The sequence below is a fragment of the Cucurbita maxima genome, unplaced genomic scaffold (assembly GCF_002738345.1).
Source record: "Cucurbita maxima cultivar Rimu unplaced genomic scaffold, Cmax_1.0 Cma_Scf00012, whole genome shotgun sequence".
In the NCBI taxonomy this organism is placed as follows: Eukaryota; Viridiplantae; Streptophyta; class Magnoliopsida; order Cucurbitales; family Cucurbitaceae; genus Cucurbita; species Cucurbita maxima.
Genome location: NW_019272028.1, coordinates 4,512,989 through 4,531,807, shown reverse-complemented (window position 1 = coordinate 4,531,807; position 18,819 = coordinate 4,512,989). Strand labels below are relative to the sequence as shown.

The window sequence follows — 18,819 nt, the reverse complement described above, 5'->3', positions numbered from 1 at the left end:
GTGTTAATGTTACGCACGGAACCTAAATAAAAATATTTTGAAACTTTTATAAAAAGTTGGAGTCATACAATAATTTACCAATACAATTTTGGAGTGTTTTCTTGTTCTATCCATTCATGATAAAACCAACATATGGTTTAACAGCTGACCCAATCCACAGCCTCCCTTTACGTTCATCAACCTCACTTACCGACTCAAGTGCCTGCCCCTCCTCCCCATCAATCATCCCCTTCACTCCCCCTCTCTCGTCCAACTTCACCGCCACCGGGTCGCCCCGAATCCACGGGATTTTTACCTCCCCGTGCTGCGTTGTCGCTCCCCCGAGCCTCATCCATGTCTGGGTTTCGAGCTTCCCTCTTCCCGTGTTCATGGCAATCCAAAATTCACCGTTGTCTGTTCTCTTTATGTTGTCTGGAAATCGTTCGAGTTGTACGAATATCTCTGTAGTTTGCGCTTTGGGACCCTTTTGTTAAAAACATGAACAAATGATTATGTGTACCATTTAAATGAAATGACGATAAAAACACGAGGTTCGATGTTTGATATCAGTTACTTCCTTTTCGAATAAAAAGGTATAGCCAAACAATCTCATATCCCAACGTAAACCCTAAACTGGAAACAGACAACTATGTTCCCGAACTTACCAACACTAGAGGTTTATTAAAAATCAATCAAGTTTAACCATGCATGACATGTAAAAAGAATCTTTTAAAAGTAGTGGTAATAATTTATCATACCTTTAACCAGAACTTTAAGATCTGGAGAGTGCCCGTTTCAGCCATTAGAAGAAATGAGGAGTCAGTGCTCAAAGCGACACCGTTTGGGAAAGCGAGACCATTGATCAAAACGGTGACGTTTTTTGTACGTGGATCATATTTTAGCAGCCTCCCTGTCCTGTCTCCGTTCACTATCGACAATATCCAAACACTTCCGGAAGAAAGTAAAAAAAAAAAAAAAAAAAAAANATCCAAACACTTCCGGAAGAAAAAAAAAAAAAAAAAAAAAAAAACCATATTTTTATTATCATCTCAAATAATCTGACAACTTCCCTCTTGATTAATTACATTTTATTTTATTTTGATTATATTAAGGTTTCATAAACATAAACCTAAATTGGGATTTAATGGATTATTTTGATTAAAAAGAAAAGAAAAAAGAAAAAAAAAGAATGAATAATTTTAAAATTTTATTTTTATTTAAAAATTATAAATTATTTGATGTTATTTTTATTTATTTTTTTATATATAAAAAAAATTAATGAACCTAGAGACAGCTAGGTCCATGCTACTTGTCGTGTGTCCATCCACATTTTGTGGAAATTTTTTTGGATTTGAAAAATGTCTGTCATTTATTAAATGGCATTTAGTAGTATGTTTCTTTTAAAAAAATAAAAATAAATTAATTAATAAAATTAATAAAAATGAGTTTTATGAAAATAATAATAATAATAATAATCAAGGGCTACTCATTTAATTATTGCAATATTAAAAAAAAATGTATTTTTATAAATATTTTATTTTATTTTATTTTATTTACTAAAGTTGATTTGAAAGTAGTGTAATAAAAATAAAATATTTTTAAATTTAAAGATCAAAATAAAATATAAATAATTTGATTTTACGAATTTCAAAAGGGATTATTAGGGTTAAATGGATTACCTTCTTTGAAACAAGAGGCTACTATCAGTGAAGTAAACGACACCGTTTTGGGGGTCGATGTCTAAAGCGTTGGTGAAGCGGAGAGGGACGCCTTGGGCGGAAGAGACGAGCTGGCTAGCCAGGCCGCCCTGAGGTCCGACAGCAAGAAGGCCAAAGTAGGCATCCGCTATGAACAGCTCGCAAGTTGAAGGGTGAAATTTGAGCCCCAATGGTCTCCCACATGCTGCCTCCGTTTGGGGCTCACCATTGCACTCTTTTCCTTCCCTTCAAATCCCGACACAAAAAAATCATTTTTTTTTAGGGAACAGTGACCCGAACAATCTGAATAGAGTCTCCAACCCAACCTAACCCTTTATTTTTGGGTTGGATTGAGTTAGAGTCGTCGGATTCTTATCCATGATACATGTTACATTAATAACTAAAATATCAAACATTTACATGTCATAACACATCACTGACGTTAGTAACAAACACCAAATATTTTTAACTTTCATAATAATCTTAAAAGTAAGGGAGGGATACGTTTAGTTGTAACCCAATTTCCAGGTTGGTCGAGTTGACTCGACAAAAAAAAAAATGTAACTCACAAACCGACCCGAATTTTTTCCGTTTTCAAAANATTCAACCCAACCCTAACGGAAAAAATATAACCCACCTCAACTTTTATGGTTTAGGTTGGATAGTCCAAGCTAATCGGAATATCAAGTCATACGTATATAAGGCTCAATACTGGCATGAACGACCTTTCGATTTTAGTTATGTCGTTATATAGGGTTTTATAATATGATGGAAGTTTTTTTTTTTTTTTTGGGATATAAATCTAAAGAAAAACCCTAAAAAAAGAAAAAAATTTGAATACCTGTTGGGTGAGGTATAAGCAAACTGAGTCCAACCCAAACCAGAACCATTCCACTTGAGAATTCTGCCGTCTCCGACGCCGGCGTACGGCCCTTCTCCACGGCAGTCGAAGGCGATGCTTTCAGGCCCAAACACCCCTCCGGGAAGCTCCACCGCCTCAATGGCGGCTTCCGATAACGGACTCCAAGACACCACCACCACCGCCACCACCCACAAAGCCAATGATAATGAGCAAGAACAAATAGCTAAAGACTCCTTCATTCTTGCTCCAAACTAGAAGTAAATGCCTCTGATACCCCGTCAAGTACTTCAGCTTACCTATATATAATAATAATAATAATAATGTATACCCGAGACACACTACGTCACGTAGCTATCGTCCCGCTAATAAAAACATAACTCGTCTGGTTAAGATTTGTTCGGGTTTGGCTATTTAACTTTACCTATTAGTAATCGAATGTAGTCATGGTTCGATTAGAATAGAGAAACTTTAGATATGATATATAAGCAACGACAATATATATTTTTTTTTTTTGTGGGTATCGGGTATTTAATGTTTAAAAGTCTTAGTCGGTAAGTTCGAATATATTTAATGCTTTTGACAAGTTGTCCAAGTGGCAAGAATTGATGTTTTGAATCTTTAGAGTCAAGAATTTCTATTTTATTTATGTGATTTTTCGTTTTTTTAATTTAGTCATGCATATATTGGTGTTTTGTATTCGAGAATTACATAATTTTTTTCAAGTAAATAAATCGGTTGGTTGGGACGGTTACATCCTTAAATTTTCGAGTAATTTAGTATTTATTTTCTTTGTGTATTTATACTTTCAAGTGTAACAGTACTAGCTCGCCGTTAGCAATTATTGTTTATCCCGTTCATTCCCCTCTCCAACCGATGTAGAACTTCATAATCCACTTCCTTTGTGGGCCTATCGTCCTCATTGGCACACCGTCCAAGCTCGTTGCTAGCAATTATTGTTTATTCTGTTCGTTCCCCTCTCCAACCGATGTAGAATCTCATAATCCACTTCCTTTGTGAGCCCATCATCCTCATTGGCACACTATCCGATGTCTCGTTATGACAACATTTATAACAGCCCAAGTCCATCGTTAGTAGATATTGTCCATTTTTGTCAATTACATATCGTCATCAGCCTCTCAGTTTTAAAACGTGTCTACTAAGGAGAGGTTTTCATATCCTTATGAAGAATACTTCGTTCTCCTCTCCAACCGATATTGAAAGAGAAGAACGTGACTAATAACAAAAATAAAATCACACACTCGAGTGGTGCTTACTTCACTGACTTTGATACTTAAGTCAACATATAAAATATAAGTGTAGCAATAATTTAAAATACGAAAAACAGTTTATTTTCGTACATTTATATAACTTTTAGGGTTTCGTTGAACCTTTAAATTAGGTTTAAAAGGGATCAACCGAGCTACATTAGGATTGCAAGAACGGGGCAGTAGAGTGTCAAGCTAACCAAATGAGCTCGAGATTCAACCAAAAGTTGACTATTTCGTAATATTCACCATGCGTAAAATCAAAACCACGACTAATTCCTATAATAAAAACAATGTCTATCTTTTAATAAATATATTTCTCGTAATGTAATTAATAGCGGGTTTGAAAGGAGCTCGTTTAAGCCATAATTACCACCTACCTAGGGTTTGATATTGTACAAGTGACCTTGACAACCAAATATCGTAGGGTTATATGATTGTCCCGTAAGAATAGTAAAAGAGTACACAAAAAGTCATTCAATAGTAGCTCGTTGTTTCTACCGTTCTCTCTCGTACTCATCGAAAACGTAGTGAAAAAAGTGGTCAACGAGTAAATTCGTACTAGCTAGGCTTGTAGCTATAACTATATACTAAATAATTCTTCAACGAGATGGCCTGGCCCTCATCCCTCGACCAACATGAAACACAGAAATGTGGTCGTTGGCCTCGATTTATTGCTGCTTTCTTGCTTGCCACCTTTCTAAATAAATACATTAGGATTTAGTTGAATTAAATAAAATCTTTCATTATTTTTTTAATTAATTTTAAACATCATTATTCAATAATGGTTGGGAGACCATGTGGATACAATTTTATGTTTTTTTTTTTAAATGATATTAATAAAATAATAATTTTAAAAACTTTTAGGAGCGTTAGTAGGTTGTGTCGAGTTGGATTGAGATATTTTTTATTTTTTAGACCCAACCCAATTGCTCGGTGTGCTGGTTTAAGTTATTTATTCAAGTTTTTTTTTTAATAAAAATAAAATATTAGGTCGTAAAACATCTATTTATTTATTTATTTTCAATCCTTTTAGAAAAATACGTTAAAAAAAATATATTAATTTCTCCATCTGTATTCTGAGAAATTGCAGATAGAGTCATTTAAGGAGCTGTTGAAATTTTTGGTGTCCACAGACTAACGTGTACCTGCACTCTCGGTTGCATTCATTTTTACTAACATTCAACACCTCATCAACTTGAACATGCATACAACCTCAATGTCTTTTTGTTCCAATTCTAGGTGGAGATGGATCTTGACCAAGCGATGATTGCACGAGCGAGAAGGTAAAAAAGACAACAAATTAAAATCCTACGTTGTCGATGTTGGATGATAAAAGTCTCATATCGGCTAACTTAGGGAATGATCATGAGTTTATAATCAAGAAATACTATCTTCATTAGTATGAGACTTTTTCGGAAGTCTAAAGCAAAACCATGAGAGTTTATGCTCAAAATAGACAATATCATACCATTGTGGAGAGTCGTGTTCATCTAACAGTCGACAAGTACTATTAGTCGTCTATTTGGGTTTAATAACGTATGTTTATATTGTGTTTGTTGGATGATGAAAGTCCCACATCGGCTAATTTAGGGAATGATCATGGGTTTATAAGTGAGGAATACTAACTCTATTGGTATGAGGCCTTTTGGAGAAGCCCAAAGCAAAACCATGAGAGCTTATGCTCAAAGTAGACAATATCATACCATTGTGGAGAGTCGTGTTCGTCTAACATGGTATCAGAGTCATGCTCTAAACTTAGCTGTGTCAATAGATTGGCAAATCCTCGTATGTCGAACAAAGGACTCCAAAAAGAAAAAAGAAGATATTCAAAAATGATGATTGAGGGGAGGTGTTGGATGATGAAAGTCCCACACCGGCTAATTTAGGGAATGATCATGGGTTTATAAGTGAGAACTATTGGTATGAGGCCTTTTGAGGAAGCTCAAAGCAAAGCTGATTGAGGGGAGGTGTTGGATGATGAAAGTCCCACACCGGCTAATTTAGGGAATGATCATGGGTTTATAAGTGAGAACTATTGGTATGAGGCCTTTTGAGGAAGCTCAAAGCAAAGCTGATTGAGGGGAGGTGTTGGATGATGAAAGTCCCACACCGGCTAATTTAGGGAATGATCATGGGTTTATAAGTGAGAACTATTGGTATGAGGCCTTTTGAGGAAGCTCAAAGCAAAGCTGATTGAGGGGAGGTGTTGGATGATGAAAGTCCCACACCGGCTAATTTAGGGAATGATCATGGGTTTATAAGTGAGAACTATTGGTATGAGGCCTTTTGAGTCTCAAAGTCATGAGAGTTTAGCTTATGCTCAAAGTGGACAATATCATACAATTATGGAGAGTCGTGTTCGTTTAACCGTGTTCATATGTGATTGAATTTTAATTGGATAAGAATGAATTTATTAAAATTAAATGGTTGGTAAATTTGAAATTTATAATTACTAATAAATTATTTAATTAGATCCCAAAATTAAAGGAAAGAAAGTCAACATTAAGGGTAAAATTGTAAATTTACCCCTACACGATTTTTATTTCTATTCTATATTATTTGTAATAGGTGGAGACTATCTTGAACCAGCAATGATCCCACAAACAATTATAAGTAATAGAGAAGGTAAAAAATGACTACCACTTAAAATTTTACATTGTCGACAAATACTTCAGTCGTAGATTGTAATAAATTCAAATCCGACCGTTAAATTTGAAATTATATATTAATTTTTAGATCCCAAAATTAAATGAAACAAAGTCAACCATTAAGGGTAAAAATGTAAATTTTGTGTTCCTCCCATTTAAATTTATGATAAAAAAATTGAAATATAATATTTTGTAATTATGAATTCCAAATATATCCAACAAAAAAAAAAAATATATATATATATATATATATATATATATATATAATTTAATTAAAATAAATAGTGAATATCTAAGATGGCATGGAATATCTCAACAAGGATTGTGATGTTTACCTGTCTTTTCATTTTCTAACATTTCATTGAAAATGATGACACATGAAAGAACCAACTAGGCTACGATTTGGTCTTCCTATTTTCATGAATTAATATTATTTATTTGATTTTAATTTTTTAATAATTATTAAATATTCTACTATAAATTAAACTAATATAATTTATAAAGTGGCTTGAAAGAAATAAAAATAAATAAATAAATAGCAAAATTTAAAAAATTCAATAACAAAAATATAAAAAATTAGAGTAAACGAAGTTGTAACACTCCATCTTCACGCCCTCAACCACCCAACTCGTTCTTCTTTATGTTCTACAACTCACACCACATGTTCGAGAGACTTTCGAAAAAGAGAGCGACGAGCATGCATCGACACACTTTGATCTCAAATTTCAGTAGGTTGCAATGGCGCAAATGCTTTAGGAGTTTGCAGTTGAAGTGCAAGTGTTTGGTAAACTAGCGAGCATAGAAAGTTAACAGAGTTCGAATTTGAGAAAAGAGAGATAGGGTTGCGGTTTCAGAGAGTAGGGTTGAGAAGACGAGTCTAGAGGCTGGATATTCAAGTCGGGTGACCCCACCTAGGTGTAGGATCCAAAAGCCTTGAAATGCATCACAGCGACGGCATAAAGCCCACATACGTCCATCTTTAGCCCACATGACATCCACGACCCGACCTACTTCCTTCATGTGATTAGAGATGTCTATTTTATCTGCCTCAAACAAGGAGGGGATTCTCCATTTAAACGGGGAATGAGAGACGGAGTGGAAGACATTTTTTCTCTATTAGATAAATGAGACCATGGACGTGACATGTGTTATAACTTCACTTACTTGTTTAGCCTTGACTTAGTCCCTAACTATTTATGGTACCATATTAGGTATGTATGTGATATCCCATTTGCCAAGATATGAATGAAATGAAATGCTACGTGGGTAATGTCATGTGCATCGAGATACTTCCATTGTTATGTTATGTTAATACAGACGTGTACCTTTGATATTTATGTTCGTGATCATGATATCATGCAGGTCTTTCCCTCCATGGTGTCTAGTGACATGCCAGCATGTTTAGCCTGACAAGTTAGGCTTAGGAGGTACATATACGAGCCTGCCTGATGTGTTCATATGCGCGTGCATGGGCTGTATGTGGGGAAATATCACGCATCCAACCCTTCTCGAACTAGAAAGAGTTTGAAGTCATGTTATGTTATTTTAAAAGGATAGGTCGCATCATGTATACGTGTATTTCCATTACCTGACCCTAACTATGAGGTTATTTGATGAAAAATACTAAAGTCACATGCTACTCGTATATTTCAGGCAAAGATAAAGCGTCCCTGTACGGATGGCGATGATGCCGGAATGACCATAGAAGCTAAGATAGGATAATAGTATGCATTGTTTTACGTTAGTAGTTCTTTGGTAATTTAGAGTTACCATTTTTATATTTTTATTTTTGATTTTAAAATTGAGGGTCTGAAAATCTCTCATTAGCATACGAGTTTTACAACCTTGAGGGAAAGTCAGAAGGAAAAACCCAAAGTTGACATTATCCGCTAGCGGTGGGCTTAAGTTGTTACAAATGGTACTAGAGCCGTTATGTGCCAGCAAGGACGTTGGTTCTCAAGGTGGTGGGTTGTAAGATCCTGCATCGGTTGGAAAGATTATAATAGTATCAGTGTCGCGATGTGGCCAGCAAGCACGTTGGACTCTGAAAGAAGTGGATTGTGAGATCGAGGTTATAATGGTATCAGTGTCGCCATGTGGCTATCAAGGACGTTGGACTCTAAAAAAGGTGGATGGTGAGATCCACCGACAAAATGCAAAATTTAGAAATATATTTATTAACTTAAACGAATATTAATAAATACTTAAATGATAATTGGACAAAGATTCCATTTGGTGTACAATTATTGGTGAGAAAGGAAAGGGAAAGTCGAGAGAGAATCGAATGAAGAATTTCCTCTTTTTGTAGGAGAAATGGTTATCCATCAAAGCGGGAGATAGAAAGATATTTTTTTTCTTCTCTGTTTCTTTTTCTCCCTCCTCAGGGCTCCTCCATTTCCTGATCTCTCGTTCTTTCCATTTTCTCTGCGACAAGGAATCAGGTAACCTTATTTTTTTTGTTTTTTCATTGTCACTTTCCTGTAGTAAGTTACCTTTGTGTGTGCGTTCGATCTGATTTCTTAAAAGTTATCATTGAACTGTGTTCTTCTTATTATTCCATCGAGATTCAAGGTACGTGAGATAGTCTAATTTTTCAGTTGGATCTATGCTTTCAGTGGGAGTTACTCTTTTAAAACATTGTTATGGATCGCCTCACCCGTTTTTGATGAGTGATTGCTCTAACTAAAGCATTAACCAACAATTTGCTACTGAATCTTAAATGGGTTATTGCGTTAAGGCTGTTTAGGATATTGGAATTACCCTAATACATGTAGTTTTTGTGTTTAAATGCCTATTTCATTTAATGTTTCTGTTTTCCTTGATTATTGGATACTTCATTCCCTACTGCTGGAGACTTGTGTTGGTTGGGTGAGTTACTGTTTGTTTCCCATGCAGCAGATTTTGTGGCGAGTTGATTGGTTTCTGCAGCAAATTTTTTATATCGTATTTTGAGGAAATGGGGTACATCGGTGCACATGGGGTTGCAACGTTGCACAGATACAAGTACAGTGGTGTTGATCACTCTTATGTTGCTAAATATATACTGCAACCCTTTTGGAGTCGCTTTGTTAATTTCTTTCCACTATGGATGCCGTAAGTAAAGCTTTCTTGTTTCTATCAATAGTGATTCTGCTAATTCAGTAAAAGATTTTCCCCCAGTCATCGGGCATGGTGTTTCTAAATGAATTGGAGAGATTTCATAAGTCACTCTTCCAAGTTTTGCTAATGATTTGTGTTTAAAAATTTGAATAACTTTTAGTGAAACTGTTCCAACTGATTGCATATATTGTTTTTTTTTTTCTTTTTCTAGTAAGCTTTCTTTCTGATGATATGCTGACTTATCATTCCTCTGTTCTCATTTCACATGCGTTCCTGGATGATTTCATCAGTCCGAACATGGTAACGGATGTTTCCTCTTTTGTGTTATACTGTACCTTTTGCTTTGACTTTTGAGATAACATGTTCTTCCCTTTGTGGTATGCACTCATGCCAGATAACACTTGTGGGATTTATGTTCTTGATCACATCAGCAGTTCTTGGTTATGTGAGTAATGGCCAATACTCCTTTTTTCTGCTCTTCTTTAAGTTTTACTCGAAATTTCGTAAACCCTAGTCTTGAAGTGTTTGGTAGTAATTTTTTATGATAAATCTTCAAAGGCATGTCAAGAGTGTTTTATTAGTTTTCGTGCTTTTACATATTTTCACTTATGCTTTATAGTTTACTATTTCCATTAAATACGTCCTAGGCATAGTAAATCTAAAATTGATACAGAATAAGGGTATCGCACCACAGTTCTTTTGAATTATTCATGATTTTTTCTATATTTATTGTTTGTTTATTGATGATCTTTCTCATATTTTAATTTTAACTGTACTTTCATGTCAGATATATTCTCCTCAGTTAGATTCACCTCCCCCTAGGTGGGTTCATTTTGCACATGGATTGCTTCTTTTTCTTTATCAGGTATGCTTCAATATTCTATGTTGGGTTTTGTTGTACTGCTGCTTGGAATGCATGTCCTCTCTTGAAAGTTGAACAGCTCCCATGGATTTCTTGGACACTATTACAGTGTTGCTTATAGCCCGGTTAATCTTATCCCTGTTTTACAAGACTTTTGATGCTGTTGATGGGAAGCAAGCACGGAGGACAAATTCCTCGAGTCCATTGGGAGAACTTTTTGACCACGGTAATATTTCTATTTTATTTTTGGTTCCCCCTTGTTTCTATGACTCCTTTGTAATGGATCACAGGATTTGAATGTTAAAAAAATTAATTCTTTCTGTATTTCAGGATGTGATGCACTGGCATGTGCGGTATGTATCTTCAACTGATTATCGTTGTATTTTCCTGGCTTTCGGGCATTCATAATTTTTTGCTTCTTGGTGTGGATACCAGTTTGAATCCTTAGCATTTGGGAGCACCGCCATGTGTGGAAGATCTTCTTTCTGGTTCTGGGTTCTTTCTGCTGTTCCCTTCTATGGTGCAACATGGGAACAGTAAGTTTTCTGTACCACTCATTGTTGATATGATAGAAGTTATTATGAGCTATGACATGTCTCATCTCATGATTTTAGTCCTCAAAGGCATCTATCTTGTTAGCCTTGCTGTACCTCTTGGCTTTGTGTACTTGCTCGCATATAAAAGATCCTTGTTTCAATCAAAATAAAAAGGAACGACCTTATTTGAACATGATTTGTTCTAAGTTTGTGCAACTGTATCCTTGAGTTCTAAGAAAAATCAAAAGAATCAAAGAAAAAAATAAATTTTATGCTTCTAGGGAACCCCCTTTTTTTTTTCTCTCGTCGACCTTGTTTGACTTTCATGAATGGTAATAGTTGTTTTTGGGAGATGATATGTATGATTCTGCATCTTTATCACGATCAAATGCTTCTGTGTAGACCTTGAAGTTACGTATCTCTTCTTTTTTTTTTCTCCCCCATTTTGTATATCATAATTAAAATATGTATTTTGCGCGAGATTTTATTTTTTTGTCAATTCAAACAAGGACCATTGTTAAGTTGGGTAGGTAAGTGTGCAGTTTTAATAATATTTGGATTAACTAGTTGGACAACTTTTATGCAATCTCCCTGACTTTGAGATTGGGTTTGGAGCTTATGCCCTCATTGACATATATATATATGTTTTTTGGTTGGATAAATGTGTTTATTATCTTGAAAAGAAAAAAAAAAGGTAGAAGAAGAAGAAAAATCTTGACACCTAACCTGCGTTTCCATCTTTGAGTACAGCTTCTTCACCAATACTCTAATTCTTCCTGTTGTAAATGGACCTACTGAGGGTCTCATGCTGATTTATTTATGTCACTTTTTCACCACCTTTGTTGGTATGTTCCTTATCCCTGCTCGTTTACAATTTCAATTTGATTTTCTTCCTTGAATATGCAATTCTCTTCCAGCTTAATAGAATTGTTAATAATAAGTCCTGAATATATCTTCTACCTACCAGGTGCTGGGTGGTGGGCTCAGCCGTTTGGGAAGTCCATACCAATTTTTAGTTGGGTTCCATTTCTCCATGGTAAGACTGTTAATCTAATGAGCCAATAAATTTCTTTATATTGTAAACAAACCTTCAGTACTTCTAAGCTCTAACTATAGATATTCTTCCTCCCTCCCTAACTCAATCTCAATCATTAGTACAGAACCTATGAATAATCTTCTTCCTCTTGGGAAGGGGACACCTTGTCTCTTTGCCAAGCTGTTATTTTTTGTTCGATGGTTATGAGTGAAGTGGTATATGTTTCTTATAGAAAAAAGACCAGTTTTTATTAGGCTGGCGAGCTTTGTACTTCAATGGTATACACGAGATACTTCTAGCTCTTTTGGTTGTATTGATTTTGCTGTGTGTGCTTCCATGGCTTTTTGGGTGGTCTGGTTCACTCCATTGTGTGCAGAGTTTATTTAAATGAAATACTGCATCCACTTTTAATCTATTCACTTGTGCATGTCCTCAATGTAGAGAAGTTGGTAAACCTGCCTGCTTTGATTTGATAATCAACTGTATACGGGTCTATGTGAATAGCATTTTGTACTCAAATCCACCATTATGGAAGTGTTTCCTATAAAATATTAAACTACTGCAGACATCAAATTTGCTAATTCTCTGTACCCTTCTGCAACATTTCTTCCTTTGGCTTTCTTCCTTTTCCTCCCGCTCAGAATCAGTGATGGTCTTACCCTTGATTCCAAATCCAGAAATTAGTCCACAAAGATTTTCATCTACTCATTGACACCCAACTTCTCTAAATTCAAGAAAGGATAAAATTCTACATTTTTCTCAATTTTTTTTTCTCTCACCAGACCTATCAGCAATATCGTCTTCCATAGGAACAATTGCTAATATTTCCTCTTGAATCATTTATTTGAAGAAATAAATCAAACGCTCCATTAGTGCACATAAGCAAGGGTTGTGAAATAGTGGAATTAGAAATATTGCTTTCGTTCATAAGCTTGTTCCGAGTAGAACATGAAAAAATTTAAATTGGCGGTGTTGGCTAAGGGCATCAGATTTATGTGTTGGCTTCAAAGGGCGGATTGTTGTGCTGAGAAAAGAAAAGTCTATTTTGTAACTCTTCTGTGTTGGCAAAATTCTCTTTTTATTCCTCTTGTTATTTCATGTCAGATTTATTGGTTTCTACTTGTACATTTTTGGACCTGTTTATTTAAACACAATTCTCATTCACTTGTCATTTCACTTTTGCTGTTACTCTTCTTATGGTTGATCATTTTTTAAAAATCTGTGTTCAGCTATTCCTACATTCAGAGCTGCACTGATTTTATTGGCTGCTTTCGGTGTCATTCCAACAGTTGCATTCAAGTATGTGGTTCCTGTCTTCTAACTTTTAAGTGGCATCCATGTGCATGTGATACCTGGCTTTTGAATTCAGACAAATTTTAATGTCAGCGAAGCAAAGTAATAGTTTTGGATAAGGGAGTCGATAAACAAAAACCATTTCATTGTGTATCTATTTCTTATCTTGCTTTATTGAAATAGATACACCTCAATGAGAAAAGGGAGTCGATAAACTATAATTACATAAAGGAGGAGAATGATAACTCCAAGCAAGATAAGAAGTAAATTCAACGTCATGTTGTTATCTGTGAAGATACGAACATTTCCTTCTAACCATAAATTCCAATAAAAAGCATAAAGAAAGTTGCACAACATAATTTTATTTTCCTTGAACGGATGCCCAATAAGTGACAAATTGAAGAGAGTGAAGACAGTCAGGTCTAGTAATGTGCCACCCGAATGCTTGTTGGAGAAAGGTCCAAAAGGATGAAGCAAAGGAAAAACTACTGAAGAGATGAATCTGTTGTGATTCATGGGGTCTTTTTGTTTTTACATGAGGAGTATCCTACTAAGGCAATCAACCACAAGGATGAACAAAAACGGAAATTGAGGATCTCCATGAAGGAGACCTCTGGAAGCAAGAATTTTACCTCCAGGTTTACCATTGATTATGATGGAGTAATTAACTAATGGCATACAACTAATTTATTTCCTAAATGTTTGCCCAAAACCTTTTGCTTTAAGAACTTCCTCGAGAAAATCCCAATCAACCATATTGAAATCCTTTTCAATGTCAAGTTATCCCTTCCTTTTTCTTCGGTTCCATTCATTAATGATCTCATTAACAATTAAAGAGGCGTCAAGAATTTGTTAGTAGGCTACAAAGGATGATGGGTATTATGTGATTGTGGATGGGGGAATCTTCTTCAATCTATCCGAAAGTACTCTAGCAATATGTAGTAAGACTAATCAACCTAAACTCACTGTCCTTGCAATATTCTTCCTTGGGATGAGACAAATGTTAGCTTCATTTAGAGAATATAAGATCGATATGATCTCAACCTAAACTCACTGTCCTTGCAATATTCTTCCTTGGGATGAGACAAATGTTAGCTTCATTTAGAAAATATAAGATTGATATGAAACAATTACTATGATCTCAACAGTAAGACTTATCAATTACAGATACTGGGAAGGAATACCTGTGACTATCGTGTAGAAATAAGTGAATACTTGAAATTTAGGAGATGGTAAATATAAAATGATTTAAAAGAAAGTGGAACTTGGTACCTTCTTCAAAGTTGTGGCACACCAAAAGTAAGTGGAATACCAAAATTCTTTCATGAATTTTCTGAATTCTGTCAACTCATGTTTCATTCCAGTTTCAACTTTGAGGACTTTTAATCCTTTCCCCATATCATCTTGTGCTTTTGTGCAGTGTGTACAATGTTTACAAGGTTGTTCAAGCTAGAAAAGGAAACATGCTATTAGCATTAGCGATGGTAATAATCTGATCGTCCATTAACTCTGATTTATGTATGTTATGTTGTAATAATAAGTAGATTTTGTTTCATTGTTCATACAGCTTTACCCATTTGTCGTACTTGTCGGAGGAGTCTTGGCATGGTAAATTTCAACTTTTTCCCCTTTTCCTCACCTAGTATATATATAGCCATCGTATGACTTTACACCATTTATGTCTCATTTAGGGATTATTTGTCACCTTCTGATATTATTGGAAGCTATCCGCATCTGGTTATAACTGGAACTGGACTTGCTTTTGGATTCTTAGTGGTAAGACATAGGTACTCCCTCTCTCTTTCTCTCTATATATATGTATAGTGGTTTCTATTTACGAGTTATGTTTGAATTGGAATGCTTTTATAGTTCCTTCGTCATTTTGATTTATTGTTTTATTTTTCTCACTCCCTTTAGGAGTTTGTATCTTCTGAGTATTAATCTCTTTTCGTTTCTTCATAAACAAAATTTGTAGAGATACTCAGTCCCTTTTTCTTGTCATTATGGTTTTATGGTGTGTACGGATGTTAAAAAGTCAGCATTGTCCCATGGTCATTCATGGTTGGAACAATATTGAATGTTAGAACCATTATATGACATTTTATGACATACATTAGTTCGAGTTGGAGGCTTGAATATGTTCAAGAATTGAAGATGAACTCAAACATTTCTAAACTAGAATCATTCTGTTTTGCAGGGGAGAATGATTCTTGCTCACCTTTGTGATGAACCCAAGGGCTTGAAAACTGGAATGTGCATGGTATGTTGCTTTGATGAACCAACCTATAGATAAATTCGTTATTTATTTGCTGATGTTGATATGTGACAAAAAATAAGCTTGTTAATTGACATTTCTAGTATTATTCAGTCAAAATATGTACTTTTCACCAAGTCAACTGACTTTGACCATGGGGAAAATCATTGTTCTGTTCTGAAAATCTTCATGAAGAGGCATGATTATGATTCATGACATCGTATCTGTTCCTTGCCATTATGCTGTGTTGTAATTTGACCTTTAGTTTAGAAATAAAGTAATCTGTACTTGAACCCCGACCCTTTATCGAAATACTTAGCCCTAATTCTTTACTTTGATCTATTTAGTTAATGCGGTTGTCATACAAAATAGAATGAACAAAAAAATTTGCCTATTCAGTTTGTAAATAGCATAATTCATAATTGAAGTATTATGTCAAGGCTCAGGAAGTTTCAGAGATGGTTATGAATGAGTAGCTCAATGTAGTATTAGATGATACACACATTGAACATAAGAAAGGAGCTATAATACTCACTGTTTGAAAAGGCTTCAAATGTGTGCACTTAAAGTGTGATTCACATTTAGAGGTCGGATAGGTGCCTACCCCTGTTGAGGGTTCACTTCTCGCTTGAATGCAACAACTTTTTTTAATCATGATTTGAGCAAGGAAAGAAAGGACATTTAAGAATATTTAGAACAAACCATGGTTAAATTAAGTTAGTTCTTCCTTGAAGATGGAAGATGAACCAATTATCCTAAAGATCGTTTGTGGTTTCTGTACATTAGCTTATATACCCATTATTATTTCTGAAGTCAAAATGAACAGTGGATATGAATGTGATGGCAAATATCTGTGAAATTTTACATGATGCATTTATTACTTGCATTCTGAAGTGTTGTTTATTTCTTTGGAAATAATTCTGTTCTAAATTCTTAAATTTTTCGTTATTTGAACTGTGTCGTATTATCTAGATGAGTAGAGTTTGATGCAAGATTATAAAACCATTCTTTGTTTAATATTTATGCAGTCGCTATTATTTCTTCCTCTTGCCATTGCGAATGCTCTCACAGCTAGGCTTAACGACGGGTATGTGGCTGTGGGTTGTACATGCTTGCAAAGATAGAATGCCATATCATTTATAGTGACAATAGAGTTCTATCATTTCATGTGACAGGGAACCTTTGGTTGATGAAAGTTTGGTTGTTCTTGGTTACTGTATTTTTAATGGTATGTTTAACTTAAACTATTCACTCCACTTTTACATTCATAGTTCGGTTAATGTGCTCTGAAATCATCTGATAGGTCTGCTCGATAGACCGACCTTATACTTACGAGTTGAATTGTGTTATTTTTCTTATTGATTCACTGCGACGTTTTTCATGATTTCTGCCTTTTCTGGTTTCCTCAGTTGCTCTGTATTTGCACTTCGCAACTTCAGTCATTCATGAGATCACCACTGCCTTGGGAATCTATTGCTTCAGGTGAGAAGGAAACTTTTGGCTACTGCTCATATGGCTCAAGTTTGAATATTTCTGTTTCCTTCTACTAAATATGAGATTGAAAATCCGAACCGAACCCGCATAGTGAACTAATTTTGGCATTTTTGAAAATGACCGACCAAAATCACCGTTATCATGCTCTTTTTAGCTGTATTTTGGACATGACAAAAGTAATTTTGGAAATCTAAAATCACTCTCGAACATGCCTGAACGTTATTCAAATTTGTAGACAAATATCTCTTCCTTTAGTCTAATTTCTTCCTTGCTTATTGTTTTGGCCACTGCTCATTTGGTTATGAGATTGACGATCCGAACCAAAGCTGCATAGTGAACTAGTTTTAGCATTTTTGTAAATGACCGACCAAAATCACCGTTTTGGACACGAAAAAAGTAATTTTGTTTCGAAAATCTAAAATCACTCTCGACCATGCTGGCACATTATTCAAATTTGTAGACAAGCATCTCTTCCTTTAGTCTAAGTTCTTTCTTATTTGTTGTTTTCTTTTATTCTGCAGGATAACGAGGAAAGAGGCTTAAAGTTGGCTGCAGTTTTCTTTAGGGTAAGCCTCCTCTTCCTCACAACTAAATTCTTAAACATTCTTATGATCAAAACCCACGTTGTAGCTGATGATATTCAAAACTTCATTGTAATTGTTAGTTTTTATTATTTTCTCCTCCATTTGATTCTTAATTCATCAGTTTTTTTGTTGAATGTTGTGTGTGTCGTCAGCCAACTGGAATTCGAATGATGCAGCTGCAAGTATACATATATATTCTGGGTCTGAAGAGAAACAACAATTCTGCATTACTGATATCATTTTTGGATGAAATTGGGCATAGTTTGATCCTGTAATTGCTATCCAATTCATCCCATTGCTCTGTTAGATTGTTTATCGTATCGTTTATAGGGTTATTTTAGGTGAACTGACATGTTTTGAATTTTAATTCTTGAGAGAACTTATAATAATGTTGTATTTGACTTTTATTTTGTCGCTTTTCATCATTTTGTGTGTGGAAGATGGATGATTTGACACTATCTGTTCCATTTCTTTTTTGGTTGTGTAATTTTGAGAAAATTAGAGTTTACTTATGGTTCGATAAAATAGTTCGCACCATACCGACTCTTTTTGAGGTTTTATAATTCTACAGCAACGTACAATCTGATCAAGGTTTGAATGAGTCGATTTAAATATTAAGAATTTCAAGTGTTAATTTTTAAAAAATATAATTATAAGTTAGACAAAAAAAAAATCAATAGAAAATATCACGTTTGTTTGTTGAATTTAGAACTAAGATAAGTTTTATTATTAAGATGCCTAATGCTCAGTTAAAATCACGTTGTTATTGAAAATGTTATGTAATGTATGCAAAATTTGATATTAATGTATATGTGAAGTTTACCTATCCTATATGGTTAGAGAAATTATATGCGTATAGATGAGATACTAACTAACCATCAATTGGACTAAAGATTCAGGAGGGATCTACTATAATGAGCACGTGGGAGAGGAATGAAGTTTATAGTTCACACGTGCCTCTAGAGGAAAAGACGAGCTTTTGAAATTATAGGTGGTAAGTCCCATCTATAACCGATTTGGTAATATTGTAACGGCCCAGATCCACAGCTAGTAGATATTGTTCTTTGTTCTCTTTGGGCTTTCCCTTTCGGACTTCCCTCCAAGGCTTCTTTCCCTTTCGAACTTCCCTCCAAGGCTTTAAAACGCGTTTGCTAGGGGAAGGTTTCCACACCCTTATAAATGGTGGTAGTTTGTTCTCCTTCCCAAC

General features: G+C 34.9%; 2 protein-coding genes across 6 annotated transcripts; one reads left to right on the top strand and one right to left on the bottom strand.

The window, feature by feature from the left end:
* Window positions 1-12: 12 nt before the first annotated feature.
* Window positions 13-2,887, bottom strand: LOC111486992 (protein STRICTOSIDINE SYNTHASE-LIKE 10-like). Of its 2 annotated transcripts, XM_023134196.1 has the most exons (5): window positions 2,518-2,887; window positions 1,659-1,922; window positions 738-927; window positions 86-463; window positions 13-46 (listed from the first exon to the last, which is right to left on the bottom strand). In XM_023134196.1, exons 1-4 carry the CDS (start codon window positions 2,775-2,777, stop codon window positions 107-109), a joined length of 1,071 nt encoding a protein of 356 aa, XP_022989964.1. In that variant the 5' UTR covers window positions 2,778-2,887; the 3' UTR covers window positions 13-46; window positions 86-106. The 2 variants fall into 2 exon arrangements, with proteins under 2 accessions (XP_022989964.1, XP_022989963.1); XM_023134195.1 differs by lacking the exon at window positions 13-46 and having other exon boundaries at window positions 63-463.
* Window positions 2,888-8,703: 5,816 nt separating this feature from the next.
* LOC111487513 (choline/ethanolaminephosphotransferase 1) lies at window positions 8,704-18,025 on the top strand. 4 transcript variants are annotated; one of them, XM_023134933.1, is made up of 20 exons: window positions 8,704-8,895; window positions 9,353-9,547; window positions 9,765-9,853; window positions 9,948-9,998; window positions 10,341-10,418; window positions 10,566-10,641; window positions 10,746-10,768; window positions 10,851-10,951; window positions 11,702-11,796; window positions 11,919-11,987; window positions 13,217-13,286; window positions 14,701-14,764; window positions 14,848-14,888; window positions 14,972-15,056; window positions 15,478-15,540; window positions 16,563-16,621; window positions 16,710-16,762; window positions 16,944-17,016; window positions 17,550-17,594; window positions 17,765-18,025. In XM_023134933.1, the coding sequence occupies exons 2-19, from the start codon at window positions 9,430-9,432 to the stop codon at window positions 17,569-17,571; spliced, it is 1,230 nt and encodes a 409-aa protein (XP_022990701.1). In that variant the 5' UTR covers window positions 8,704-8,895; window positions 9,353-9,429; the 3' UTR covers window positions 17,572-17,594; window positions 17,765-18,025. The 4 variants fall into 4 exon arrangements, with proteins under 4 accessions (XP_022990701.1, XP_022990702.1, XP_022990700.1 ...); XM_023134934.1 differs by having other exon boundaries at window positions 8,705-8,895; window positions 9,350-9,547; window positions 9,844-9,853; XM_023134932.1 differs by having other exon boundaries at window positions 8,705-8,895; window positions 9,350-9,547.
* The last annotated feature ends 794 nt before the right edge of the window (window positions 18,026-18,819 follow it).